Source organism: Fundulus heteroclitus, chromosome 20, assembly GCF_011125445.2.
Source record: "Fundulus heteroclitus isolate FHET01 chromosome 20, MU-UCD_Fhet_4.1, whole genome shotgun sequence".
Lineage (NCBI taxonomy): Eukaryota > Metazoa > Chordata > Actinopteri > Cyprinodontiformes > Fundulidae > Fundulus > Fundulus heteroclitus.
Window position 1 is genome coordinate 9335007 of NC_046380.1, and position 11351 is coordinate 9346357.

At 40.9% G+C, this 11351-nt stretch overlaps 1 protein-coding gene across 8 annotated transcripts in view; it reads left to right on the forward strand.

The window, feature by feature from the left end:
* nav1b (neuron navigator 1b) overlaps positions 1–11257 on the forward strand; it is a 94569-nt gene extending 83312 nt beyond the window's left edge. For 3 of the 8 annotated variants that reach the window (XM_036151306.1, XM_036151309.1, XM_036151311.1), the window contains 14 exons: positions 1456–1464; positions 1957–2132; positions 2282–2438; positions 2579–2777; positions 3271–3371; positions 3471–3566; positions 4106–4274; positions 4887–5122; positions 5241–5395; positions 5494–5565; positions 5753–5949; positions 6047–6165; positions 7881–8078; positions 8195–11257. In XM_036151306.1, the coding sequence (XP_036007199.1) occupies positions 1456–1464; positions 1957–2132; positions 2282–2438; positions 2579–2777; positions 3271–3371; positions 3471–3566; positions 4106–4274; positions 4887–5122; positions 5241–5395; positions 5494–5565; positions 5753–5949; positions 6047–6165; positions 7881–8078; positions 8195–8272 (1962 nt within the window). In that variant the 3' untranslated portion in view covers positions 8273–11257. The remainder of the gene's footprint in view (positions 1–1455; positions 1465–1956; positions 2133–2281; positions 2439–2578; positions 2778–3270; positions 3372–3470; positions 3567–4105; positions 4275–4886; positions 5123–5240; positions 5396–5493; positions 5566–5752; positions 5950–6046; positions 6166–7880; positions 8079–8194) is intronic. The other 5 variants (XM_036151307.1, XM_036151312.1, XM_036151308.1 and 2 more) reach the window with 3 other exon arrangements.
* Positions 11258–11351: the final 94 nt, after the last annotated feature.

Consider the following 11351-nt stretch of genomic DNA (forward strand, 5'->3'; position numbering starts at 1 on the left):
AAAATTTAAGGATTTAAAGTGCACCTTATGGTCCAAAAGAAAGGTAACTTGTCTAGCTTGTAAGTCAATTTAACAGATGTATCAACAGATCTGATTGGCCCAGTGTTCACGTATGCTGTGAGTGTTTCAACAAGACACAGAAAGCTGAAACGACAAAACTAAAGACACATGATGACGTAGAAGCATAAAGAACACACATCATCACGCCTGTCACAATAACAGATGTCGCTGGACAATAAATTGTCCTTGAAATAATTATGATGAACGATAATGTCGTCTGTACAGCATTTTCAACTAAAATGATGATAATGACATAATAATGTAAGGACACCCTCTCAAAGTTCAATGAATCTTAACTTCTAAAGAACATTTAACAAAGGGACTGCAAACACTGTCTTCTACCTGTAACGCTAACAGCAGCGTGACCAGCAACCATAATAACTGTTGTTGTGCACAACATTTAGTTCTCACTCATAAAACGCTGAATTTGGGGATAGCTTTAGCCGGGGATGGGTCGTCCAAAAAAGGGGACTGTGAGCAGAAATCAGGGATGTCTGGTCACCCTAAACTACACTTTCTGCAAGTGAGCAACATTCTGCACTTCCCATTTTGTATTTTGTTTGTCCATTAAAAAAATAGTGATTGTGGAAGACCGAGACGGCCCTCGGTTGTAGTTTTATTCCCCCCCAGTTGGAAAAGCTGCGTGGGGTGATTATGTTTTAGGAACAGATGCATGTTTGTCGTATTACCGCGTTTACTTGCTACGATTGTACAACTAATGCGATGTACCGGCACGCGGGGGGTAAGTAGTTCACCACGGTCATCCGGTTTGAATCCAAAGTTCTCCCACGCCGCAGCGGACGCATTCGGCTCTGAAACTAATTCCATCTCTGTTTTTCCAAATCTCGTCTAGCGTACCTCTGGCTCTCTACTCCACACGGGGCTCTAATGCTACACTATGAGCCACGTAAAACGAGACGACCATGCGCATGGCAAATACCTGACGCAAGAGTTCCCTCCTCCCTGGGATAATTGAAATCATTCAACTCATTTTAATTTATCATGCCATTAATTGATTTATTGCTTATTGCGACAGGCTTACACATCACATCTCGATGAGAAAACTTAAGGACTTGTGGGAAGCACGAAGCAAACCAATGAAAGAACACACATTGAACCCCAAAAAACAAGGTTGAGCTTAAGATGAAACCTAGCAAACATGAACACATTCGAAGAACGCTGACCAACTCAGTAAAAAAATACAACGCCATAGGAGCCAGATCAGGAAAAAACACTCAAGCACAGATAAAGCGTCTCTAAATCCAAAGATGACAACAGAAACTAGACAACGATCCTGCATTATCATGCATGCTTATGATTCTCGTCCTATTTTTATCGACATGCTATTAAGTATGACTCTATTCTTTCCCTCATTCTCCCTTTATTTAATTTTAGGTCTTTGAGGTGAGTGATGTTGCAACCTTAAGCAAAATCTAAACCCTCTCCTGGATCTCCAGCCTGCATGCTTTAAGGAGTCATACTTAGAAATCATTTAAAAAACTTGCGTTTGCATTTTTTTCTTTGCTTTTTTTTTAATTATTATTAAACTCCTCATATTGTCATCTCATCACATGATCTGGCACATCAGTCCGCATGTGTTTCAGTTGTTCAAGTCCATTTTTATGTAAATACATTTACTCAAATACATTTTTTTCACAGATTTAATTTAATTTCATAACCGCTTCTGTTGGGCATCAGCTCCAAATCATCTATTTCACTTGACCCACCATTTCCTCATAACTTACAAACACACGTCAGACAAACTTTTCCATTCAACTGCCTTCCAAAACTTAACGACGTTTCATGTAATACAATCTGCCAAGCTTTGCGCATTGAGCATTCTGCAGATTTTATTGTTGGTTCACGCTGTTCCGGGTTTGCATTTCCCCTGAACAGCTGCGTAGCTCCTTCAACAAAGCTTTCAGTAAGAAAGGCACAAAGTCGGGGCCGTATGCCGACATCGAAGAGATCGCCACTCCGGAGTCCTCTGCACCTTCTTCCCCGAAGGTCCACATTGTTGGAGATAACCCTCAGCAGCCGTTAAAATCCTCCGCCTCTGCTTCGTCGGCGGGGTAAGCATCCATGAACTAAAGTCTCAATGTCCACATTTGGGTTTTTACGAGTATCATAGTCAAAGCTAGAGGTGACGATAGATGTCTACACTGTATGTGCTTGGTTTTTATATTATCTTTTGTGATGTTTTTTTTGTTTTTCTCTCCAGACTTTCTGATGGAGATGACGTGGGAGATGATAAAGTCGTGACGGAACTGCGCTCAGAGCTGTGGGAGAAGGAGCGAAAGCTGACCGACATCAGGCTGGAGGCCTTAAGCTCTGCACATCAGCTGGAGCAGCTGCAGGAGGCCATGACCAACATGCAGGTGTGTGCCTTTATATTTAGGAACATTTCAGACTGTACAGAAAGTTTCAGAATATGCATAAACCATCACTCAAGACATGTTCACAGCACGTTTTCTAAAGAGCTGTCCTGTGACTCGTGTGCTTTTGTCTTTTTTTGCAGAGGACAGTGGAGAACCTGAAGACTGAGAACGATAAGCTGAAGACAGGTAGTCTGTCTCCCTGTCCGTCTCCTGGACCCTCCAGCTCTGTGTCTCAGTCCTCAGGTCTCACAGCCCTGGGGAGTTCATCCCCACGTCAGTCAGTAGCCTTGAACATGCCCAAAAGCTACAGCAGAGGGCTGAGCGAGGCGAGCAGCGCAGGTACAGTCCTGTGGTCCTGTGTCCGACAGGAAGAGCAAAGCCAGAACCGTTTGATGGACACTATCAAACGGTTCTATTTCATAAGTGTAGCTTATATAAGTTGCAACTTAAAAAAAGTTATAGAAAAAGCTTTCTTTTCTTACATGTTTTTACTTTGAGTCCCTTGTGAAGGACACAAACAACCTAAAGAACGAAACAATATTCCAGGTTAAAAATAGTCTGAAAGAAAGATAAAACCATTTTGGAACCTCTTGAACTAAAGGCTGATAACTTTTTCAGCTTGAAAGCTAATCTAATAGACCAATCAACGGATCTGTTGCGCTGCAGAATAGCACTGAGTAACCAGTGAATGATTTCACATCAAAAACAAACAGTCTAAAAATAAGCAGAAAAACTGGGGACTGAAAACGTAACTTATTTATAATATAAAAAACATTCCTTTTCTTAGTTCTTGAGCTCTGCTTCTTTTTTTCCTCTTACCTGTGCTCCGCAGTAGATGTCCACCCTGCTGATTCCCTCAGCCTTCCCTCACAGAGAGACGATCATCGTGTGAAAGTGGTAGTTTGTGTTGCAGATTTACGGGTTTTTAAAGACGTGCGTATGCTGTTGTTTCTATCTTTTTTTTTTTTTTATAGTTTTCACGAATCTTTGCTCTGCCTTCATTCCGTAACATTTGCCCCTTTGCCTCAACAGGAGGCTAAACCGCAGGATTTCTTCATCGGTACTGTCAGGGTGAATGGGAGGATGGACTGGGTCATGTTGGATTCTGCTGTCAGCCAGGCTTTTAAAGTGAGATCCAATTTTCAGACAGCCTAAATGTAAATTTTTTTTTTTTTTTTTTTTTTTTTTTAGAAAACATGGTTTCTAAGTTGTGAAAAACACTGAACAGTGTTCAGTTTGTAGCCCATCTTGTTCTGAGTAAATCAAATTGCCTTACACACTGCAAAAACAGAACTAGAAATAAGTAAAATGTTCTTAAAATGAGTGTATTTGTCCTTGATTTGAGCAGGTAAATAAGATGATTTGCCAATGGAATAAGATTTTTGCACTTAAAATAAGAACAACTCATCTACATCATCTTATTTCAAGTGCAAGATGTCTAATTATCTTATTTTAGGGGTCAAAATACTTATTCCATTGGCAAATAATCCATTTTACCTACTCAAATTAAGGATAAATACACTAACTTTAAGAACATTTTACTTAAAGCACTAATCCTAATTGGAGTAAGTATTGAAATTCAATGTGTTTTTATTTTCTATCTGCAAACCTAGCATTTCAATTTAAAACTAAAATATATTTGGATTTTCTGTTGTTTTTCGTCGCAGGTCTATATAGCGAAGGTGGACCCCACCTCTAGCCTTGGTCTTTCTACCGACTCGATCTACAGTTACAGCATGGGCCACATTAAAAGGGTGCTAGGAGGCGAAGCCCCAGAGACACAGCCATCCCGTTGCATGTCGCGAGGCCCCGGCGGCATCACAGTGGCGCTAAAAGGTCTGCAGAGTTGATGAACAAGTGATTTTGAATGTCCGATTTTAGATCAGAATACATTACGGTAGGCAGACGATTGCATTCGATTTATCTCAGCCAAAGAATAACTAACTGAGGGGTGGTAGGCAGGCAGTCAGGTCCTCTTCCATCTTTGCATGCAGGAACGGCAGGCGAGCTGCACCAGTAGCGACGGCTCAGGCAGAGCTTTGAGCAACCTGATCTCAGTGCTGTCAGATCCAGCTGGTCAACCAGCCTCAGACACATGGGCCCCAAAGAAGTGCAAAGCAGATCGCTCTCCTGCAGCCTGGGGGAAAGGGGGGTAAAGGGGGGGTGCAAAGACTTCCTACATTTGAACCGGAGTTATTTTCAGAGCGAAGTGCCTGAGCTTAGTGAGGCTTAAGAAAGACATGCAAGGTGATAAAAATCTGTCTTCGTGGCCTGGTCTTGCCAAGACGCAGCCTCGTGTAACGGAGATTCCATGTGTTATGGATTTGAGCCGAAGTTTAACGCTGCTCTTTATCATCTATCCCACGGGTTAATGGATAGTAATCAGCCTTATTGTTTATTGCAGCAGTTCTTCATCAGGTCATTCTCGCCTCCTCTGGTTCTGATCAGGTTTGAAAGAGAAGTGTGTGGACAGCCTTGTGTTCGAGACCCTCATCCCCAAACCCATGATGCAACATTACATAAGCCTCCTGCTCAAACACCGCCGTCTCATCCTGTCCGGACCGAGCGGGACGGGCAAGACGTACCTTGCGTCCCGGTTGGCCGAGTACCTGGTGGACCGCAGCGCCCGCGAAATCACGGACGGCATCGTGGTCACTTTTAACATGCACCGGCAGTCGTGCAAGGTAGCGCAAACGTGACTTTTCGTTCAACTCAACACGCCATTGACTTTATTTGGTCTGTCGGGATGCCCTTTTCACCACTGCTTCCCTTTTTTTTTTCTTTACCCCTCTTTCCTTACAGGATCTGCAGCTTTATCTTTCTAACCTGGCCAATCAAATCGATCGGGAAAGCAGTTCATCAGAGGTCCCGCTGGTGGTTATTTTAGATGACGTTCACAATCCAGTTTCCATCAGTGAACTTGTTAATGGTGCTCTTACCTGCAAATACCACAAATGGTAAAACCCCCGCCACCGACCGAAAGCACATTCAGAGATTTTTAATCGATGCCAATAGTGAAATGGTCTGACGTGTGAAACCTTGTCTCTGCATGTAGTCCTTATATTATTGGAACAAGCAATCAGCCGGTGAAGATGACGGCCAACCACAGCCTGCATCTAAGCTTCAGGTCGGTTTAAACGGTCCATCTCAATAAAGTTGAAGATTCCTTCTGTGTAATATGGAAAACATCCGACACCATCACCTCTGTGACACTTCTTTTATGATAAAGGACAATGACTAAGAGGAAAAACAGCTGTATCTCACGTATTTTCCCCCGTGTGATGGCCTTGTGGACATATTTTCTGTTTAATCAGGATGGTGACCTTCTCCAACAACGTGGAACCAGCTAATGGCTTCCTCACACGATATTTGCACCGGAAGCTGTTGGAGTCCGAAGATGAAAGGAGTTTAACCAACGAAGACCTGATCAGGGTTTTAGACTGGGTTCCCAAACTGTGGTATCATTTGCACACCTTCCTCGAGAAGCACAGCACGTCCGACTTTCTCATTGGTACAGAAAAAGCAAAACAAAAACAAAAATCACGTGGCTTAAGCAATTATGTGCGCAATTTATATTCTTCTTCTTCTTTCTTCCGCCTTCTCTCCAGGCCCTTGCTTTTTCCTGTCATGCCCAGTTTCAGTTGATGAGTTTCGGTCTTGGTTCATTGATCTGTGGAACCACTCTATTATTCCGTATCTGCAAGAAGGAGCAAAAGATGGCATCAAGGTGAGATCTCGTCACCAATGGGGCTTTTGCCTGAATAGAATATTTAGTGTTGATGGCATCAGAGCACTTGCACGGCATGTTTGTGCGTAGCAAGAGTTAAATTTTTTAAAGTTATACGACAATCATTCTCACAATCACAGAAATCTGCACTATAAATTACTATCTTAACAGAAACAAAAACAAATTAATGTGAAAACATGCTCAATAAAGTCTGCAAACTACTAATCTTTGTTGAAAGAAGCTTTATAACTGTGGATTAGAACTTTTAACTTAGCCTGATGTGAGCAACAGTTTACACGTTGCTTCTGAGAGTGAAGATGAAGTGGAAGGACTTGTGACGTAGTTTGAGTGTACAGGAAAAAATAAAAAGGGAGGAGGACCATAAATTCTCAGAAACACCTTTTAATCCATTTGGTCTCAACAGCAGAAATTAGAACCGACTTGTTTTCTCTCCTCCGGCGATTTCCATCACCTCTGCTTCTGTCTGGGTTGGAGGGATAACAACAGCAGGTCTCTCTGAAATGGCAAGCGCATTGCAAAAAGGGAACTAAAATTGAGTAAAATTTTCTTGAAATTAGTATATTGTTGCTTGATTTGAGCAGCTAAATAAGACTATTTGCCAGTGGAATGGGTATTTTACTCCTAAAATAAGATAATTAGATATCCTGCACTTGAAATAAGAAGGTGCAGTTGAATTATTCTTATTTTACTGGTAAAATATGCATTCCATTAGAAAATAGTCTTATTTACCCGCTCTAGTAAATGAAAGATACATTTCAAGAAGATTTTACTTACTTTTAGTTCCCTTTTTGCAGTGGTTTCTTCTAGCCCTGAGCTTTTAGATGTTCTACAGTTCCCCCAGATTGAATTCAGAATGCCGTGACTCGCTTAAAGGAACTAACTAACAACACATATAAGGAAGAAAGTTCAGGCTAAATTAAGTAAACGTAGCTAAGTGAAAAAAAAAAACAGTTATTACAGCCAGTTCTGAATGGGCAATCAGTCTCTCTGATCCAGTTGGACAAACCTTCTTCTTGGGTTCTTCTGAGGTTCTTCCGTACGGCGTCTCCCTTAACTCCCCTTGTGCCAGCATGTGCTTCCAGAAGTGGAGTTATCGCAAAAGGCGGATAATCCAGCCGCAGGTTAAAGGGAATTAACATCAACAAATCACACATCAACATTTTACGTTAAAACTAATCATGAAATGTTAATAAAGTATTTCAGAGATTCCTGAATTTCTACCATAAAAAGTAAGTTTGACAGACATTGAGACATAACCGTGTTGAGCATTTGTTTAAAATGCTGTTGATGGACCAAACTTACCTAAATGAGCTCCTGGTATTTAGCCTGTAGTTGTTGTAGGTGAAAGGGGAAATCTGGTGTGTTTGTGTGCGTCATTTTCTTCCAACACGTCCAGACAGATGACAACTTTCCCCAAGCTTAGGTCTCCCTAATTTCAACTTTACTGCCTTTTCTTTCGCTGCCTTGCTCTGAACTTTATGCAGCTGCAGCGCTGAAAAGAGACCACTTAACTTGACTAAAGTGCAGTGAAACCAGTGAAAAAAAGCTACACCAGCGTTTATTAGGCTGCCCTAAAGAACAGCAGATCAGTTTTTTTATTTTCAGTACCCTTTGTTTTTCAATGTTGGGTTTGTGTTAAAAGGCCTTAAATATTGCGCCTTAAATTGAATTTCTGGATTTTTTTTGTGCCTCAGGTCCACGGGCAGAAGGCAGTATGGGAGGACCCGGTGGAGTGGGTGAGAGGTACCCTGCCATGGCCGTCCGCGCAGCAGGACCAGGCCAAGCTCTTCCATCTACCTCCTCCAAGTATCAGCTCCAGCAGCCCATGTCAGTCCAGTGAGGAGCGTCCTCACAAAGAAACTCCACCCAGCTCTATGGAATCGGATCCTCTGGTAGGAAACAGCGTGTGGTGACAGTATTTCTTTTTTATGATTTTAAATCCCTTTTCTGACGTTTGTTCTTTGTTTCTGTACCATTTTCTCTCTCTTTTTTTTTTTTTTTTTTGTAGATGGCAATGCTTCTGAAACTTCAAGAGGCCGCCAATTACATCGAATCTCCAGACAAGGAAGATCTGCCTAAACTTTGAACCGAGGAACCCGCTCTTGGCGACCCAGCACTAAAGATTTTATTTAACTGTATGTGTTTCACTGTGTCGGAGCAGTGCAGAATCAGGAAGAAGTCAACCTCAAAACATGAAAGGGTTCCGTTTAGCGACCGTTGCCACAATGTGAGGATGAAGCTTTTACAGTTTAGATTCAGATTATTAAGTCACAAAAAGCATGGACACTAAAGCTCTATTAGATAGAAGGTTATGTTCAGTAACAAGATTATATACAACAATTTCCCACCGCATCAGCGCTCAGTACTATTAGATTGGTGCTAACTGTTTACACCGACCATCCTGTTTTCTCCCTAAGTGCAACCTGGGATGCTGAGTCCTCATCAAACGACTCTAATCTCGCCGACGATTACCTTGCTTTGAAAAAGAGTATGACAGCATGACAGACACTACTGTTCGACGCAGACGTTTTTACTACATATCTACTGTGTTAAGAAAGCCTCTGAGGGCTCATTCTTGATACATATGCAATCCTGAACTTTACAACTCAAGCAGGTGAAAAAAAGAAAATGCCTTAACAGCAGAGATGTTCGTTTAACCTCAACCTAAGCAGAGTTCCTCTGGTGCTTTCCTCAATATTATCACAGCTATCACAGTCAGGAACTGTTTATTTCCCCAGATCTCTGTATTTTAGCATTTCAGTTCATCCTTATTGCTTTGTAACAGAACAATTCAACTTTCAGTCTTTTTCGGTTTTATAGGAACTATTGCTGTCATACTCTTTTGTTTAAAAAAAAAAAAAAAAAAAACTGAGCTTGAATATCAACGATGTGATTTAATTGCTCTGTGGCTTTGCACGCCACTTTTACGACGCACTTATCATAGTTTTATTCCATAGAAGGCTGCCATAAATATCAGGTATGAGATACTTACTACACAGGGATAATATAAGATGAGAAACGCCGTTTGATGACATCAGACGCGTGAATGCTTACTGAATCCAATTCAGATTGTATCTTAGAAAGAGCACATTTGTTTCAAATGTTTCCCATGAGATATATATATATATATATATATATATATATATATATATATATATATATATATATATATATATATATATATATATATATATATAGCTCTGTACATACAAACAGGCTGTGTTGCAGTTAATCTGCATTAGTTGGTGCAAAAAAAAAAAGAGTTATACTGAACCAAATATTTTATTTTAACCTTGCATATTGACTGTCAAGTTAGGAGTTTTAAGTTCAGCTATGAATGTTTATCAAACACTTAAGTGTACAATGGTATCACGTAGTAGGTGCTTTTAAAAAGAGCCTTATTTAAGAGCGACTGCAAAACACGTTTTAACGATGGCTGACCCTGGAGCTGCGCGTGGGGAGTTCCTCCGCCGCAGTTCTTACACTTAACAAACTGAAACAGCCTCTCACCAGTCATGCATATTAGTATTGGTTAGCTCCTTAAACCTTGGCCCCAAACTGTTTTAGGGATTGCATTGCAGTGTAGGTTAGCAAAAGGTTTAGCGTCGTTCCTTTCACACCGGGCGTACGACCTACATGTGAAACAGTGTTGAAGACGTTCTGAAGTCACGTGAGACATTGTGTCGTGTTCTCCCTCATAAATGTCGTGCCGTATTCTTTTGAGAATATTCTGGGCACGCGACACGGGGAAAAACAAAAAAAAAAAAGACAGTGTTATACGAACACAGATTATTAGGTGCTCAATGTTGATTTGTGTAAAGAGGTCCTATTAAAGTACATGAAATGTAGGGTATATGGTTGTGCAATATCCATCATCCCAAAGTGGCCAATGTTTTAGCTGATTGAATGTGGTACCGCTTCAGTGACAGCGCCATACGGAAGTGTAAACGTTCAGATTGTGTTCCTGCTGCTCTGACCGGCACAAAACGATGGATTAGGGGGATGAATAACGTCAATCAGCGGTGTTGCTGTAAATATTCCAGGTATCAAACAGTGATAGTGGCCGGCGGCCACAGTCCGGTCCGTTTCTACAGGTTGATTAAAGCCATCGGGTCCAGCTTTTCATCTCATTTTCTGGTTGTTGTGCCTGTTGCTACGTATAAGCTGTGATTTGTGTTTGCTTACTGGTGTTTCAGGACTATGCAGCAACTTCTACTGGTGTCGACAATTGGCAGAGGTCTTAACTTCGCATGCAGCTGCTTTGTGTTCTCATCTGGTCTTTTCTAAGTTCCTGATTTGGATGAAAATGCATCACAAGAAGAAGAACAACAACAAAAAAAAAGGAATAGAAGCTTGTTTCATCCAGTCGGACATAGCCTTAAAGGAGTTAGGATTTAAAGACAGGGTTTCAATTATAGGTATGAAATGTAAGATGTTTGATACATTTTGTGTTTATGAATGGCAAAGAGATGAAATGTAACTTGCGCTCTAAATTGTCACCAGGCAATTTAAGATCAAATCATGAGCCTAAATCAGCTCTAAATCTGATTTCTTAGGCCAATACAGGTTGCTGAATAGTCATATTTTTGCAAAGCTTGTTAAGCTAGTAAGATTTAAACAAAAGTTTTGCTGTTTGTAATGTCACGGACGTGCATATGTTAAGGGTTCATAGGTGTTGTAAATGCATGTAAACTTGCTATGTGATGAGACAAAAAATGTTCACCTTACCATTTACTTTAGGGGGGAAAAAAATCTAGACATTTACTTTTTTTTTAAATACTCAAATATTTGATATTTCTGGGTTGTCTTTTTTTTTTAATAATAATCCTTTGTAAAACTTGATTTATCTACTTTGTACAGGACGTCAATGTAAAGACTGTAAATACAGTTGGTCAACATTCTGGATGCAGCAACAATTGTTGAGGAGGAGGGAAAACAAGACAGTATCCTATAGAAATCTATATATTTCACCAGAGTTGGGTCCAGCAGAAGGGTGAACGGTGCTCCTGAACTAGGCTTTCATCCACTCATCACTGTTTGTTGGCATTTAATAAACTACATGTCATATTTATTCTGTCTGCATGTGTGCAGTTTGACTCGGTTAGCATTACAGGTAAGGTGAGTAGGTCTGAACAAAACAGGTAAAGTGCGTAAGGTTGTAGGCC